This window comes from Sceloporus undulatus, chromosome 4 (genome assembly GCF_019175285.1).
Source record: "Sceloporus undulatus isolate JIND9_A2432 ecotype Alabama chromosome 4, SceUnd_v1.1, whole genome shotgun sequence".
Taxonomy (NCBI): Eukaryota; Metazoa; Chordata; class Lepidosauria; order Squamata; family Phrynosomatidae; genus Sceloporus; species Sceloporus undulatus.
In genome coordinates, this window is record NC_056525.1 from 109,176,524 (window position 1) to 109,194,689 (window position 18,166).

Here is an 18,166-nt window from a genome sequence, read left to right on the forward strand (position 1 = left end):
TACCTGTAACTGTGACTCTATCAGTTGTCATCCATGAATTCACACAATCCACCCACCCTCCTTACTGGAAGATCCAGGAAATTAGAGGCCAGTCAGCCTGACCTCAATATCAGGGAAAATATTAGAACAGATTATACAAGAGTCCATCTGCAATCTTGATGACAATGCAGTTATTAGTTGGAGCCAGAATGGGTTTGCCAAGAACAAATCCTGCCTATCTAACTTTGTATCTACCTGTAACTGTGACTCTATCAGTTGTCATCCATGAATTCACACAATCCACCCACCCTCCTTACTGGAAGATCCAGGAAATTAGAGGCCAGTCAGCCTGACCTCAATATCAGGGAAAATATTAGAACAGATTATACAAGAGTCCATCTGCAATCTTGATGACAATGCAGTTATTAGTTGGAGCCAGAATGGGTTTGCCAAGAACAAATCCTGCCTATCTAACTTTGTATCTTTTTTTTTAAATGGATCACTAATTTAGTAGATGGTGGGAATGCTGTGGATGTCATTTATCTGGATTTCAGCAAAGCGTTTGATAAGACCCCCATGATATATTGAATAGTAAACTGACTAAACATGGAACAAATGGAAATGCCATCACATGGCTCCATAACTGGTTGGAAAATCCTGCTCAAAGAGTTGTCATCAGTGGCTGTGCTTCAGATTGGAAGGAGTCTTCAAAGTGAAGTGCTGCAGGGTTCTGTCCTGGGGATGGGGAGACAGTCTTAAATATTTTATTAATAATTAAGATGATGGGGTGGAGGGTATCCTTATCAAATTTGCAGATGATACAAAACTGGAAGGGGTAGCTAACACATTGCAGTGTAGAAAGAACCCACTTTTTGCAGGTTCTTTTTCCGCTGGCGGGAAGCCTCGCCATTTGACGACTGAGGTTTCCCTCTGGCGGAAAAACAGGTGCCGACAGGCCGCCCTTTTTGGGCAGTCTATACCCTGCCAAGGTTACTGTCCAAAATCTCAGCCCTAGAATGTTCTCATCATGGCTTTGTGCAGGCTCAGAACGTGTGTGTGTGTGTGTGTGTGTGTGTGTGTATTTACAGACTCAAAGAACCAAAGTTACCAATAAGTAACAGACTGCTCTTTTTCTGCAACTAGCAAAGAAGCACTCATAAATGTTATTCCTTGAAGTAGAATATAGTACAACTTTATCATGTTGTTACAGTGTAAATGGGGCTTAGGTCTGAGTAATTATGTCTGAACTGGGACCATTCCTTTTTCGTGTGTCTGTTAATGTTGTGCCTGGGGCTTGGTTTATTTCTGTTGTAGTTTTGTTTTGTTTTGTTTTAATAGTGAAACTCTTGAACCAGCTCTCTCCTCACCACCACCAAACACCTCAGGAATTAATTTGGCTGACACCGGTTCTGTGGATGGCTTCAGTTCTCCACCTTCTGCTAATATTGGAACATGCAGTTACAGCTGGTTTTTAGGCAGTGCCCCTCCTGAAAACTGGGGAGGGGAGGGAAGTGATGATAAGATCTCCAGAATTCAGAAAGAACACCATGTGGCTGATAATTACCTAAGCAATTGCATCTGATGATAATATAAGAGAGATCGGAATGTTCTTTGTTTTGTCAATAACAGTGATTGTGTTCTTTTGGATGTTTGCACTGGAAATAACCAAGCTATCAAATCCCTCCTTAGTTAAAGTATTTTTCAGAGATTGGGTGAGAAGGGAAGTAGAGAGTGGAGGAGAGTCAGTATGGTTTAGTGGTTTGGGTGTTGGACTATGACTCTGGAGACCAGAGTTCAAATCCTCACTCAGCCATGGAAACCCACTGGATGACCTTGGCCAAATCACCCTCTCTTAGCCTCAGAGGAAGGCAAAGGCAAACTCCCTCTGAACAAATCTTGACAAGAAAACTTTGTGATGCCATAGGGTCAGCATAGGTTGGAAATGACTTGCAGGCACACAACAACAAAGTACAGAATGTAGTATTTAACCTGCCTGACATAGTCATAGCTGTACACCAAGGTCACAGTCTTCCTGCCCTTTTTGTGTCATAGGGTACGCCCCATGCCACCTCCATGGTCTGGTGCACTACTCTTCTGCTATGAAGTGTGCACAATGGCAAATTAGGGCCTTGAAGTCCAAATCAGCTGACTGTAAACCTTTTCAGCTTCCTACTGTACATTCTTGCCTAGGTGCTGCATAAGGTTGCATCTGATGAGAGTCTCAAGAGATAGAAGCCTGGAGAAGAATACTATGAGGACATACAGTACATCCTTCATTTTTAGTCCCTGGCATACTATATTGTGCACAGCCAAGACAACAGCAGAACATGCCAATAAGGAGTAGTTATGCAAAAGCCTTCTGAGGAGTTGCCTTGGACCATGTTTTTTATAGGCACCATGTACACCTTTTGTGTTGTGTGCCTTCAAGTCATTTCTGGGTCTTCGTGGCAGGTTTCTGTACCCATTTTAGCCTTCCTAAAATTTCTCTCCCTAAATGTTCTCAGTGTTGATTTTTTTTATTTTTGAGAAGTAATGCTCTTTTAAATCTCCACACCTGAGGAACTGCAGTTTTCTAGGGTTCTTCTTTACAAAACAGGCCCTATTTCTTACTTCTTTTTGAGGTGATGACATGAATGGCTACATAGGAGATTCTCTGAGTAGCCTTGTGGTTCCAGAACAGTGTTTTTGTCCTGGGCTCCATATCTGTATTTATGTAATCTGGAATATCATTTATTCACAACTTACTTCCACTGAAATGTTACAGTTTGATCATTAACACTCACGTGGAACATTTAACGCTGGTTGCTGTTATGCCAACTGTTGTTTTAGCGAAGTGTGTGTCTCCTTTTTATTTATACAAGCATTCATGTATACAGTGGTACCTCGGGATACGAAATACCCACGTTACGAAATTTCCGGGATACGAAAAAATCCCATAGGAAATAACTGTTCCGGGTTACGAATGTTTTTTCGGGTTACGAAAAAATTTTTGGTGCTTTTCGGCGCTATTTCACACGAAATCGCGGCTTTTCCCCATTAGCGCCTATGGGTTTTCGGCTTACGAAGGCTTTTCGGGTTACGAAAGCGGCCGCGGAACGAATTAATTTCGTAACCCGAGGGAGCACTGTAGTTCCTATTGGCACAGCTTTAGGATGTCTTTCATGAACTACAGTGGAAAAGAGCAATACAATCTCTTTAAGAAACGCAGAATGTGTGTGGGTATAGTGGTCTGTTGCTTTCTCTCTTTGCTTCCCTTTAAAATGTTGTTCCATAGTTTAGGGGAAAAGGTGGTCCTTATAGTAGGAATAAAAGACTTATTCAAGCTTTCTTATTTTTATATCAGTTACTTTATATCTCACCTTTGACTGGTTAGTTCTATTTGTATGTCTGTCATCTGTCCACTTTATACTTACAACAATCCTTTGGTTCCCTCCATGCATCTTATGAAGTAGACCACATCTACAAAAGCTTATGCTTCAACTTCTTTCTTTCAGTTAGTCTCAAAGATGCTACAAGATGTTTTTGCATACTGATATTCCAGAATAACATGGCTATATCTGTCAAACAGTCCTTTGAGGTAGGTTGGGAGAGAGTGACTGGCTCAAGGTCTCCTGGAGAGTTTCATAGCTCAGTGGAGACTTGGACCTGGATCACTAGCATTCCTGTCCAACATTCTAACCACAGCATTGCACTACTTCTTTCCAACTTGCAACTGGAGCGTGGAACAGGAGGATTCTTCCTTAGATGGGCACGTCTGGACTGAGTTTGTCTATAAGACATTCCATCATTGTTTTCTTGATTTCTTGATCAGACATACCAAGTTTTTATTTTTTATTTCAATCAGTCAATCAATCAATCAAAGCCTTTATTACAGTCAACAGACCTCCAGGCATCTTTACATTGTTAAAAAAGGGTCTGTTGGTACAGTCTCACCAGGAGAAAGAAATATTGGCTGGACCAGCCTTACCATTAGGCAGAATAGAGCATTTGCCTTAGCAGATCTGAACCATCATCAGAGGACAGGAAATTATTATGTAATTTGTTTTCATTGTATTTTTATTCCCAAAAAGAGTCACTTGGGGTATTTTTTGCCTTGGGTGCAGGAGGAAAAGCTTGGTATTATGCATCTTTTCTACCTCAGGCAGCAAAATGTTCTGGGCTAGCTCTGAATATTTTGGAGCCAACCTGCAAAAATAAAACCTTACAAGAGGCCTAGCATTATTCTTGGAAAGATGCTATCATACTCTCCAACGGTCCCAATTTGGCATGGACATTCTCAATCTTCTGACCAACTTTTTCAGGTGCTTTAAAAATGTCTTGGTTTCTTTCTTCTTCATTCTCTTTCCCTTTGTCCTCAGCTTCAATTACTGCATGTTCAAAGTGCCCAAGTAGGTTGCACTCAGTTAACTGAACAGGAGAGAGAGAAGAGGTGGAAGCGGAATCTTGCCCTTCTCAATAGGCTTAGGAAAAATCAAACTGCTGCAGTCTCTCCCAGTTTGCGTTCTTCCTCATGAATTACTTTCCCCCTCACTCTGATGTGACTTGAGACCATGCATATCCCAATTTTGATCTGCAAAATGTTGGAGGGTCTATAACATATACTGGAAATCTATTGTTAATCTTATCATTCAGAACATTTGTATGAATCTGACATGCACTCCAACTGGAGAACTGAGGATGCCAAAGTGAAACAAACAAACCCTGAAAATAAAGACATAGATTCAGAACATGCTTGCAAATAACAACATGCTTTTGGTACTTAATGAGATGTCCCTGGGCAACTAACTGAGATCCAGAGTTTCTTTGAAGCTTTTCTCCAGCATGAGTTTGGCATTTTCAGAATATAAAAAACACCTGTTAAGTCACAGTTCTTGGAGCTCATCCAGAATTTCATCATGAATAAATCAGATAGTACTTTCACCTTTACACTTGAAGTGCCCATCTTTATACTGGCTGCCTTTGTAAAGCTCTCCTTCCCTCTGTAGTGGTGTAAGGTAGCTTGTCCTTTTTTTCCCTTTTGTTTACTCATCCCTGCATGTCCTGAGATGGAGTTATGTGCAAGCTGGAAATAACTCAGTTGTTATGTATCTCTTATGCTGATGCATTTACACTGCAGAATTAATGTATTTTGACACCACTTTAACTGTCATGGCTCAATGCTATGGAATTCTGAAATTTGTCATTTTGTGAGCTATTTAACCTTTTCTGTCAGAGAGCTCAGGTGCTATAACAAACTACAGATCCCAGGATTCCATATCATGGAGCCAAGACAGTTAAAGCAGTATCAAACTGCATTAATTCTGCACTGTGACAGCATCCTTAGTTAAAAGCAGAGTGAAAAATACTTTGATGTTACAAGTTTGTTCCCAAGTTTGCTTCTATTATTTTTAGATAAATTGAGATTGTGCCCTTTAATTAAAAACACCAGTTGTATTCGTTTTAGTAAATTATTGTGGCCAGAGCAAACCCACAAAATAAAAGGCAATGGCATCACTAGAGTTGGCATCAGTGCGGTAACTCATGGTGTCACACACACACAGTCATTGACCTCCTCCCATACCACCATGCAGAATCCTTAGCAATGGTTTTGTACTAATGTTACTCATAAATGATAATTCCTGTATTATCTGAATATAATGGTAATAATTGTGAAATAGCAGTATCATATGCACAGTCAAAATGTATTTACATGTGTATCATTTCATATGGTTAAAGTGAAAATTTGATAAGATGTGACATTTTTAAAGATAATTTTAAAAGAATTTTAAAAACACATTTAAAAATTAATTAAAATTTAAAAGTTTATTAAAAAAAACTGGGGCCTCTCCTTTCTCCTCCCACTGAGCCTCACCACTGACACCATTTCTTCAGCATTTTAAAGGCCCGCTTCTGCCAAAAGTTAGATGTTTGGGAAGCAGTGGTGTCACCTCCCATTTAAGGTGTCGCCTTGTCTGGTGCGCATCCCCCTTCTTCCCACTATTGACACTCCTGATAAAAGGCCATATCTGTAAATTTTAGTCTGCCATTTAGCAATTGATTAAATGGGCCTATTCTAGTTGGGACTAGGAATTGGATTGAGGCCTTTGTTGTTTGTTGTGTGCCTTCAACTCATTTCTGACCTAAGATGACCCAATCTTGGATTTTCTTGCCAAGATTTATTTAGAGGAGGTTTGCCATTGCCTTCTCATGAGGCTGAGAGTGTGTGACTTGCCAAAGTGGGTTTCATGTCCGAGCTGGGAATTGAACCCTGGTCTCTAGAGTCGTAGTTCAACACTCAAACTACTATGCCAATTGAGGCATTACTCCACTTTAAACAAAGGCCTGCACTTATCTAGAATAAGCCTCCTTCATCCCCAGTGGGACTTAACATTAAAGTAAGCATGTTTAAGATGAAGTTGTACATGTGAGTGTGGACAACCACCACCACATATGCAACTCAGTGTTCAAGCTTACAAGTCCCACCTTTTAAGGAAAACAAGGATAATGTCTTTTTTGAAGATAGCTCAGGGAAGAAGTGCCAAATTTGCTGTGCTTCATTGGTTACAGAACAGTTGTTGTTTTTGACCAATGATTCATAAGGATGTGATTTAATTTTTTAATTGAATGCCTTCCTATATTTTTAGGCTGGCTGGCTGGAGGATAGTAGCTGTCCTGGATGCATTTGCCAGGTGGAGCTAGACGTAACGCTTCTAGGGAAACCAGAAGGATATCTCCTTTTCCTGCTATTAACATCCTAGTCTACCCAATCAGTCTGAATATCTTTCACTTGAGGCTTCTGAAGAAAACCCAGGGGCCCTTTCGCATGACATAGTTATATCTCTATGATTCAACTTTACTGCCATAGCAATATCCTGTGGAATCCTGAGTTTGGTAGTTAGGCTTTACAGATTTCTGGCTGTGAATTCTAGATATCCCTCCCTAAATTGCAGATTTAGGATTCCATAGGATGCAGCTTTGCATTTAAAATGAAATCATGCCACTATAATTGTACAGTGTGAAAGAGCCCCAGGTTGCTCCCTAAATTCTGTCATTTTCCAGAATAACCGGAAAGTTGGCTTTCCTGACTTCTTAATAGTCATCCTGAGGCTGCTGAAAAATATAAATATTTACCCATGTACTTTTCATGACGGAAAATATAAATGTTTACTAATGTACTGTTCATATTAATTGCCTTCATTGAGTATTTTTTTTGAGAGAGAGAGAGCATCTCTAGTTGAAAAGGGACTCAGTGGGGCAGTGCAGATGGATGGTCAGGCTTCGTCTTCTGTTCCCATATCTGTTGTAGTTCCCCAAGGCTCTGTTTTGGGTCCCCTGCTGTTTTCTCTGTACACGTTGTCCCTAGGAAAACTCATCAGTTCTTTTGGCTTCTCCTATCATTTGTATGCCAATGAAACTCAGCTGTATCTTTGCACCCCTGACCTTTCTCTGGGTCTTGAACAGCAAGTTTCTTCTTGTCATACAGCTGTCTCTCAGTGGCGTTTGAAGCTCAATATGTCCAAAACGGAGCTTCTTGTTTTTCCACCAAAGCCTACTGTTCAATATTTCTTTTCTGTTTCTCTTGGCGACATTTCTATTCGACCTGTCCAGGAAACCCACAGCCTTGGTTTCATTTTTGATTCTTCTCTGTCGTGTATCCCCCAGATTCAGGCCACAGCCAAGGCATGTAGATTCTTTTTGTATAACATTGCTAAAATTCTACCATTTGTCTTGGCCTCTACTGCCAAGATTTTGATCCATGCCCTAGTGGTCTCACGACTAGATTTTTGTAACCTTCTTCTGGCAGGGCTTCCTCTTTTGCTCCTCTGTCCTTTAATTTCAGTCCAGCATTCAGCCACATGCATTATCACATCTGCTCACCGTTTCGACCATACCTCTCCTTTATTGTCATCCCTTTGCTGGCTCCTCCTCTCTTTTCATATTCAGTATAAATTTCTGCTGTTGACTTTTAAAGCCCTGCATGGGCTGGCCCCTCCTTATTTATCAGAGCTTCTTTCCCCTCACCATCCCATTCACACCCTCTATTCTAGTAGTCAAGGTCTGCTGTCTCAGCGTAGGATTTTTTTGCTCCGTCCCGGATTCGCCCCTTTTCACTTGCTGCCCCTCACTCTTGGAACCTCCTTCCCCCTCGAGCACAGGTCATCACTTCTTTAACCAGCTTCAATGCTGAGCTAAATACTATACTATTCAAGGAAGCATTCCCAGGCATTGCATATTAATTATTTGATAGTTTTAATTTGTTGCCTTCTTTGTATTAATATGTATTATTTTATTATTTTGTAGAATGTACGCCATAGGCAGGCTTATTTTTATCTATCTATTTTATTGATTGTATGTACAGCACTGTGTAAATTTACAGCACTATATAAATAAAGCTTAATAATAATAATAATAATAGAATAGAGGATGGTGTGATCTAAAAGTGATTGCTCATGCATTCAGTTAGTGGTGGAGGCTGTGGTGCCTTCACTTTTTTATTCCTCTTTAGTGTAAGAATCAGGCATTAATATATAGACCAACATACATTTCAATCTATTTTAAGTAGGGCCAAGCCTTTAACAGCCTTGTCCCACATTCATTGGCCAATATGAAATGCCTATTTGTTATGCTGGAGCATTTTTACGTCACACAGCTAGAAAAACGAGTTTTTCTACATCATAAACCTGCTACACCCCCCGTGTTTCTTCTAACAAAGAATGTAGGGGGAATATAAATGGAAAATGGGGTGAGACTTCCTTATCTTTCACTTCTGTACCGTTGCTGTGCCACTACTTGTCACAAATCAGCTGCAACCATCTCTCCGCTGCTTACTCTTAAGCTCTGTAGCTCTAGGCAAAGAAACTGACCCATCACTCAACCTGTTCTAAAGGCCTCCCAGAGCTCTTTCTACCTTCTCAGAGGTAAAAGTTACTTAGGATGTATCCACACTGCAGAAATAAAGCAGTTTGACACCACTTTAGCTGTCATGGCTCCATCCTGTGGAATCCTAGGATTCATGGTCTGGTGAGGTATTCAGCCTGGTCTGTCAGAGAGCTCTAGTGTCAGCCTGCTTCATTTCTGCAGTGTAGATACACCATTAGAGTGGTGGAGTAACAAAGAGATCCATCAAGCTACTTATGACCTCCACTCACCCACAGGGACGTAGCCAGGATTTTGGGAAGGGGGGTCCAGACTAAGTGCCACCATTATAATGGGGCTTGGGTGCGGCGGTGCGGCAGCACACACCATTCATTTTATGTAACGGAAGGGAGGGGGTCTGGACCTCAAGAACCCCCCCCCCTTGGCTACGTCCCTGTCACCCACTTATCCAGCTCAAAAGAGGCACCCATAGGAGAAGCTGAAAGGCTGATCCAAGATATTTTGCTCCCTGATGTGAAAGGCAAGATGGCCAAACTTTGTAAACAAATGACAGGAGTGGAAAAACCACCTTTTAACCAGTAATCTAATAAAAACTTAAATTGCTCCATTGTTGCGTAGTGACAAGGCTCTTCCCCAGTACTTCCTACTTGATATGTAACCAAGATGGTGCTATAGAGGTGGAATCTGTGTACTACTCAGGGCACTGTTGTTATTATATTATTATTATTATTATTATTATTATTATTATTATTATTATTATGCTTTATTTATATAGTGCTGTAGATTTGCACTATATATCTCATCCCCTAACCCCCAAAAATGGGATTCAAAGCAGCTTACAATTTAAAAGAACAATGCAATTAAAAGCATACAAAAAGTTAACATTAAAATAGAATTAAACTATTTGCAGTATTAAAACAATTCAGCTTCAACTTAAAAAACAAAATACAATTAAAAAGATTTCAAAACGCATACAACGATGGGGCCTTCTTTTTCTTGCAAAGGATGGAAGTAAAATGTTGATATTGTTTTGTGTTACAAAAGAGATTTACAAGGTGATTCAAAAAGAATGGTGCAAAACCAAATAAGAAGAGTATTACTTTTGCACCATTCTTTTTGAAATCCCTTGTATAAAATATCAACAGTATTTTGTGTGAACAGCTATCACTGGTGGTATGGGGAGGTGAAGAAAAGGCAATTTATTTTTATTAACTAGTGACCAGCCTTAAGTTTTGCAGCACAATTTTGTTGCCAGTCCATTAAGAGTTTACTTATGTATCAGTTCCATTAAAACCACACATGCATAACTATTGGCAGTAACCAACCCAGGATTTGAACTCACACACAAATCCAACATTGTAGCTACTTTGCCATGCCAGCTTGTTCTGGGAAGGGCCATTATAATTGCTCTCTGTTTTCTAGGACTCTGGCAAGAAGAGAATACAAAGATGTTTATTAGGTACCTTCATGAGTCACTGCCAAAATTCAGGCAATTATTTGTCTCTGAACTAGGCCTTGGCATGGAACATGGAAAGACAGTGTCTTGCACTACCACTGTTGGACTCACAAAGCCTAATTTCTGCAGTGGTTTTCTGCTCTGATAAGGACCTTAGAGCTTTCTTCAGCAAAATGGCTGCATATTAAAGAGTAGTATTTGCACTTGAGACCTCAGGTCCTTGTCCTCCTTTTGTTTCTTTTAGCTTGGGAACATCTTGAGATCTCCAAAATGTAATTAAAATACACGTAGGAGTCTAATTTGTTCCAATACATGTTCAAGAATTGGCTTTTTTCCATTCCTTTCGCCAGTTTGGCTGATATTTAATCTCTGTAAGGCAAAGGAGCTCTGATTCTTGCACTGGAACTAGTAAATGTCATTTGAATACTTTGCCACATTTCAAAGACTGAAGCAGCTTTCATCTGCAAAGTGTCAGCGTTCCTTCTGTGCCAAGTCTTGGGGGTGGGGATGACTTCTCCTGTCTTTGCCCATCTACCCAGTAAAGACAAATTTACACCAGCTAGGTCTGCAGTCTCCTTTGGTCATTGTGAGTGTAGATGTGAATATTCTGTGCCATTGGGTATTTATGTGGAGATTATGTTGGAAGACCTTATTTAGCCCAATCCTGTATATATGTATGTAGAGCATTTATACCATACTATGATATTATAAAGGTGGACCTCATATCTTTTTTTCTTTTGAGATAGCCCCTCATATTTATAATCTGAAAAGACATGACACAAAAGAAAAAAGGAATGGTAAGGGGAAAGGTAAACAAGAACACTCATAATTCTTTACGGTTTTGAGGTCCTTGTAATAACCAGCTTTAATGGAGTTGCAAAGGGTCAGCATAAGTCAACGGGTGACTTGAAGGCACATACACACAACCTAGTGGCTTAAATTGCTAAAGGCACTAGATCTCATCTGATCTTGGATGTTATGAAGAGTCAGCTCTGGTTAATAGTTGGGTGGGAGACTGGCAATGAATACCAGATGCTGTCGGCCAGGGGTCGGCAACCTACGGCCCACGGGCCGCATGCAGCCCGCCGAGGCCTAGGGACCAGCCCCAGCCCGGCCCTGCCGCAGATTGCCGCCGGGGCCTTTGGCCTCCCACGCAAGAGCACAGGGCCTTTGTGCATGGGGCAAGCGGCGGGCAAGGGGAGCAAGGAGGAGCAAGTGGGGCAAGCGGCGGGCAAGGGGGCAGTTGTCTATAGAAGCCTCAGAAACATGCATTTATATTAACATTTTTTAAAAAAACAGCAGATTTTTTTGTGTATCCTCCATTTTTTTTATTAAAAAAGTCGTTTTAATTTTTTGTCTCGACATTTGGTCTGTGCTTATTTATTATGGAATATATTTTTTTTATTAAAAAAATTTAATTAGTTTTTTCGGCTTCGCCCTCCTATTTCGGAGGGACAACAACCCGGCCCCCGGGTCAAAAAGGTTGCCTACCCCTGCTGTAGGCTATATTTCAGAGAAAAGAGCTGGCAAAACCGCCTCCAAGGATTCCTTGTCCAAGGCGCGTTACAGATGCGCCAATAGTACGTACTAGGTACGTACTAGGGTTAGGAAAGGGTGTCCTTTCCGGATGCCCTAACCCTAGTAAGTACCTAGTACATACAAAATGGCGGCACCCATTCTACATGGGTGCCACCATTGGGACGTCACGACCCGCGCCGCCTCCAAATGGAGTGGCACGGAAGTGACGTCCTGGTGCTGCATGAGGGCGCCTGGGGTGCACTTTCCATGGCGCTCCTCCCTGGGTTTGTGGCGCTGGCACAGTCTTTACACGGCTGCGCCAGCATCACAAAAGGGAAAGGGACCGAGTGGCCCCTTTCTCCTTTCCCCACCGCCTTTGGGGTGTCCTTGGGGCATGAAGCCCCAAGGACACCCCTTTCCAGGCCGCGGGGAAGCAGCCTTTTGCTGCTTCCCCTCAGCCTGGAAAGCGGCGAATCGGGGCCTCAGAGGCTGCCACTGTGGCAGCTGAGGCCCCGATCCGGCGGGGAAAGGGGCGGGAACAGGCCACCCCAAAAGGGCAGTCTGTAAACCACCTAAGAAAACCTTATGAAATGTATGGGGTTGCCATAGGTTGACAACACACACAGAGAGACAGTGCTATAACGCAGGCAAACATCCTTAATTTTATTACCTTTAACCAGAAAGAATAAAAAAGAGGAGGAACTGAAAAGTATTGATCTGTTAGTTGAATTGATGGGGTAGTCTTGCTTCTTACCTTTCCCTCTTCCTTAGTCTGATGGAATGGTAACAAGATCATGGTTGAGAAGAGACAAAACTGGCTCCTAGAAAGAACTTATTGTAGTCTTGCTGTTTCCTATTTTCCTCTGCACTTTCTTTGTGTGGTAGAGTATCCAAGACATTGTAGGATACCACTTGGATACCACAGTGCTGTATGTCTGCCCTGTGAAGGTGGAAGGCAAATGTAGATAAGTCCTGGAAGAAATGTTGTCTTCCTCTTCCTCCTCATGGCTCAGAGCAATTCACTGATGTGTGGAAGCTGAGTTATAACAGTTCAGCAAAACTAGGACTACCATGCAGTTGAAGAATTCTTACTAAATCCATCAAAAAAGTTTAACTGCATACATTTTCAAAACTAGTAAGATCACAGCTTCCTTCCCTTGTTTTTAGATAGTGTATCTGCTTGTCATAACACATTCTATCTTAGGAGAGGCTAGCCTGTGAAAGAGTCAATGGGAGAAATGGCCTTTCTCTGGTGATCCTTGCCATCTGTGGTTTGAAAGAGATTTTATTATGTTCCCTTTCTGTATTGCCTAATAGCTGAATCGCCCGACTGGGGATGCCTATTGAGTTGATTTAAAAGATCTGTTTAACTAACTGGTTCATGAGTTGATGTTTGCAGCCTTAATTAAAGAATAGAGTCCTCCAGATGGAGGACCATTTGGAAGGGGCAATGGAAAGTGGCCTGCCAGCCCACCAATCCCTAATAGCCACTTCTTCCTTCATATGTTATTTTACTTCTTGGCTGGCAACTGGAGGGGACGTCATTGGTACTCTCCATAGGAGCATGTTTGGACTGATGACTGCCAGTTGCTGATGCTTAAAATTTATATCAAAAATGATCCAATCCCTGAGGATAGTCATTCTGTATTAAGTGGTAGCCTGGTGAAAATGTAATATGGAGAATGTAAAAAACACTGCCATTTGCAGACTTTGTGAGGTAATTCTTTATTTAATTAAAACAGCTGAACAGTGAATAAGAAATACAGAACAAGTAAGACTAAATGAGAACCACAACATTCAATATAATTTTCTGCCCTAAAGGAGGAAGCAATTCTCATTTATTTCAGTGGAAGAGTATGTCAAGAGGGAGTCTGAGGGACTCTTTAAACAGACTACTGCTGTTTCTTTTTCTTATTAGTTGTTCATCTCCGTCACGGCCCACGAAAATAGTTCTCTGAAGTCCAATTATAATAAATTCATAGATGACTCATACTAACCACATTTGCAATTCCTCTTCTCCCCGCAGAAATCTTGGATACTCCCAGAGCCCTTTATCCTTTCCTCTCTTTCTGCCTGGTAATTCTTTTAGAACCTCAGTCTCTCTGGGCTCAAGTTGAGGCATACAGTTTGATTTAGCATTTGTGCATCCCCATCTCAATGTTTGGGAAAATATGACTGTCAGCAGAAGTAGGGTTCCCATAGTGAGCTCTTTCCCTGCCTCGTGGTGTGTGGTAACATTTGCCACCTACCATTACATGAATCTAGTTGTGGATGGATATAAGCCTGGAGGTGCAGCCTTGTTCATTTAACTTTCAAGAACACTTATTTAAATACTTTGGCAGAAATTGATAGGTATTAGTGTGTTCCTGCCTCCCATACACACCATTTCTTCTTTGTTTGTAATTGCCTCCCACCAGCTTTAACTATCCCAATTTGGCAAGTCCCAATAAATCATCTGATGTCCACTTTTAAAGCTGCTTTTAAGATGTCCTAGTGTCTCTCTCCTCCTCTAACTTTCCCCCTTGATCCTCAGGTTTCTATAGTTGCTGAAAATTGAGTTCAAGGTGCAAAAATAGTTTGCACTCAACTCAGCAGGGAAGACAGGAGAGAAGCGGGCAGAATCTTGCTTTTCCAGCAGGCTGTGGCAAAAGCAATCTGCTGTGGCCTCTCCTAGATTGCATATTCCTCCTAATTAAAATTTTGTTAACTGGACCACACTCTGATATTGCTTGGTCACATCTTTTCATGGCAAGGATTACAAAGGCAAAGAGAACTGGGTTTGATGGTGCTCAGTTCCATGTCCTACCCCAAAGCATGTCACACCAGCTTCCTGCTTTGCTGCCAAAAGAACACAAGAGGAGGTGGAAGTGAGATTGTTGCCAAGGAGAAGAAACAGGAAATGTGTAGCAACAAAGGAATCAAGAGACCATTGCTCTCCTCCCTCCCCTCCCCTCCCTTTTCTCAGTTCAGTGCCCCTGTGAATTATTTGAGAGTATCACATGCTTACACACATGCTTATAATGCCATTATTATTGAGGCCACAGCTCAGTAGGACAGTGCATTTCTTGCATGCAGAGGTTTTCAGATTCAGTCCTCAGTATCACTAGACAAATTGATCTCCAAAGACAGGGATCATAAATACTTCTTTCCTGGAGATCTATTGAAGAGGGCTCTAACCAGCAATCTCACTCAATATACGTTAAAGGGAAATGTGCAGCAAAGATGTATTACAGTTTGACAGGTAAGAGAAGGAAATAATTACAAGCAGATTTGGAGAGAATGGCCTGGCCCAAATGGGGACTGGAGTGGAGGCAGTAAAGCAACTTTTAGCTCTAGGAGTACATTTGGCTCTTAGCCTGAGCTCTGATTTCAAATTCTTCTGAATGTATCAGTGATAGATGAGGGAGAAGAGAAGGAAGAAAAGGTGACAAAAAGAGACTGAGACAGGGAATAAAAGATGATGGAAACAAAGGGTAACATCTGAAAGATCGTATCTCCCTATGTCAGCCTGCCCAAGTGTTCATATCCTTGATGGAGGGTTTATGCTTGATCCTACTACCATCACAGGTGGGTTTGGTGAGAACATGCAAAAGGCCCCCTTTTTTGTCTGCTTCCAGGCTGTGAACCTTCCCTACACAGGAGGCTTGACTGCCCCCCTCACTGTTCTCCCTTCATAAGCCAGCAAAGACTTGTTATTTAGATAGGCTTTACACTATTAACTGGTTGCTGCAGAAGAGCCTTTTATCCTCAGTGTGATGTTTCCAGTGATTTCATTTTTTAAAAAAGTAGTGCTATTTTCTAACTATGATTTCTAAAAAAAAATTTTTTTTTACTATTCTGTTTCATTTTTAGTTGTTGGTTTTTTTTAATTATATGGTAAGCTGCCATGGATCACATATTGGGAGGAAGTCAGGGAATTAATTAAATAAATAAATAACTCCAATTTGATGTTCATAGTAGCACTGAGATTGCCACACCCAACATTCCCAGCACCCCAAAATTGTTCCAGTTTCCCTGCCCTCCATAGCAGGTTTTTGGGGTGTATCACAGGAGTTTATCAGACAAGTGAAATTGGAAGTATAATCCAATGGCAGTCTGAATGCAATCATGGGGTTTAATGGTATTGCGTGATAGACTACCACACGTAATTTTGGACAATGTGAAGTCAGTCCGAACACAATCATGGGGTTTCATGTTATTGTGTGATAGACTACCACACACAATTTGGGGCAATGGCAGTCTATTTTCGGGCAATGGGAAATCAGTTCGAACGCAATTCGAATTCACGTAAATTTGCTGATCTAACAAATTCACGTGAATGTGTTCTGACCCCACTTTCTTTTCATTCGAAATTAAGAGAAATTCCTCCCATGTGATAAACTCCACAGACTGCAAGAAGGAATGAGATTGTCAATACAGTAGCTGCTTCTGCAAGTGCAGTGACAGCACTGGATACAGTAAAAACAATGAAGAAGGTTTACCTACATTTTGCTCTGACTTTATCACCTGCCAGCAGGTACTTCCCACAGATTATCCCTGAGGGAATGCAGACCTCAAAAATAACAAAAGTTGGGCAATACAATAAAAGGAAAGGAGGGAAGGGAGTTAAAGGATTTCTCTTTTCAATTATCTTTGTGATCAGACCTTCCTTAGCTTTACACTCAGAGTCATTACTGTGTAATTGATTGCATTTATCTGTACTTATTATTAATGATTGTTGGTTTTTATAGGTGTCATTTTCTAGTCACCTTTCTTCTTTTCTGTCAGGTGCTGTGCAATGGCCCAGGAACCTGCGTCCCCATATGTGTAGCTGCCCTTCTACTCAAGATGCTGAGACTGAAGAAAATAACTATTGTTTATGTCGAGAGCATCTGCCGTGTGGAAAATTTATCTCTCTCTGGAAAGATTCTTTATCACTTTTCTGATTATTTCATTGTCCAGTGGCCCACACTGAAAGAAAAATACCCAAAGGCCCTCTATCTTGGTCGAATAGTGTGACAGCAAAAGACAAACCCAACTGGTGCTGTACCACATCCAAATGATTTTGATCTTTCAATTTCTCACAGGTCTTGGTTCATAAATTGGTGTACAAACTGAGCAAAATGTGGCAGTAGATTCCTACATAAAGTGGGATATGTGCCATTTTGAGATTGCATAGCTGGCAACTAGGAAGTATACTTCCACGATCAGTTCCCATCATGTTCGTCCTCAGCTTCTGTTACACCGCTTTGGCTTCCTAAAACCCTTTTTTCATCCTTTCCCTTCAAAAGAAGCCACTTTCTAATGGAACAGAAACCAAAGAAGATGAATTAATATGGCAAGGGAAGAGGAGTGTGATATGGCAAGGTGGAAAATATTTTTTATCAGTAATGTGGAATCCATAAGAGTGTACTGTAAATCACAGCACAAGTGGAAAAAAAGATGTGTTCCTCAAATTTTATGTTATATTCACATGTAGTTTATTTCTTTTTTAATTACATATTTAAATTTTCTTTTTTTCCTTCTCTCTGTTTCTCTATTTTTCTCTTATATACACACACAGCTAAATAAGATTCAGTTAAAAGATGGAACTAGTTCTTAGGCCTTTGATTTGGATGTATACATGAGATACCATCTGGTATGTGGTGAATTACAGCAGATGCCTCCTTTCCACCTGACTTTCCAGTTCACTATGCTGGGGATGGCACTTTTCCTGGGGTCACACATGATGATGAGAAAAAGCTGACCAAATGTGCATCTTTCTCAGCAGCCTGTGTCTCCAGTACCTGCCTGCCTTCGTAACTGCTGCATCTGCAGTTTTGTTTGTTCTCTCTTGCTGCCACTGCCTGTACTGGGGTAATGCACATACAGGATTCTACTTAAAATGTTTTCTTCATAAATGAAGATTTTGTAAGTATTTTTTTCCAGGCAATGAGGCAAAAAATGGTGGGTGGTGCCCTGCACTGCCAAGTCCCATTGGAGACTGCTAAGTTCACATGGAGAGATTCCACTGGAAGGATGCTGATCTTGATCAGATGTTTCCCCATCCCCTCCGCCCTCTTAGTGCATGGAGCAAGGAACATATAGGCTGTATTTACAGGAGTACTAACCTGGCAGCATTTTGGATATTGGGGAGCTGTAAGCTGCACCCACACTGCAGAAATCCAATCTGACACTGCTTTAACTAGAATGGCTCAATGCTATGGAATTGTTTTGTGAGATATTTAGCCTTCTCTATCAGAGAGCTCTGGGCCAAAACAAACTACAGTTCCCAGAATTCCATAGCAGTAAGCCAAGGCAGTTAAAGTGGTGTCAAAATTGATTATTCCTGCAGCGTGAATGCCACTGTAGTCTCCCTTCAAAGGGCACTGTGATGGG

At 41.2% G+C, this 18,166-nt stretch overlaps 1 protein-coding gene across 1 annotated transcript in view; it reads left to right on the top strand.

Moving 5' to 3' along the window:
* ALG14 (ALG14 UDP-N-acetylglucosaminyltransferase subunit) overlaps positions 1-17,313 on the top strand; it is a 40,459-nt gene extending 23,146 nt beyond the window's left edge. The window contains exon 4 of the mRNA XM_042461452.1: positions 16,577-17,313. Within this exon, the coding sequence (XP_042317386.1) occupies positions 16,577-16,807 (231 nt within the window). The 3' untranslated portion in view covers positions 16,808-17,313. The remainder of the gene's footprint in view (positions 1-16,576) is intronic.
* The last annotated feature ends 853 nt before the right edge of the window (positions 17,314-18,166 follow it).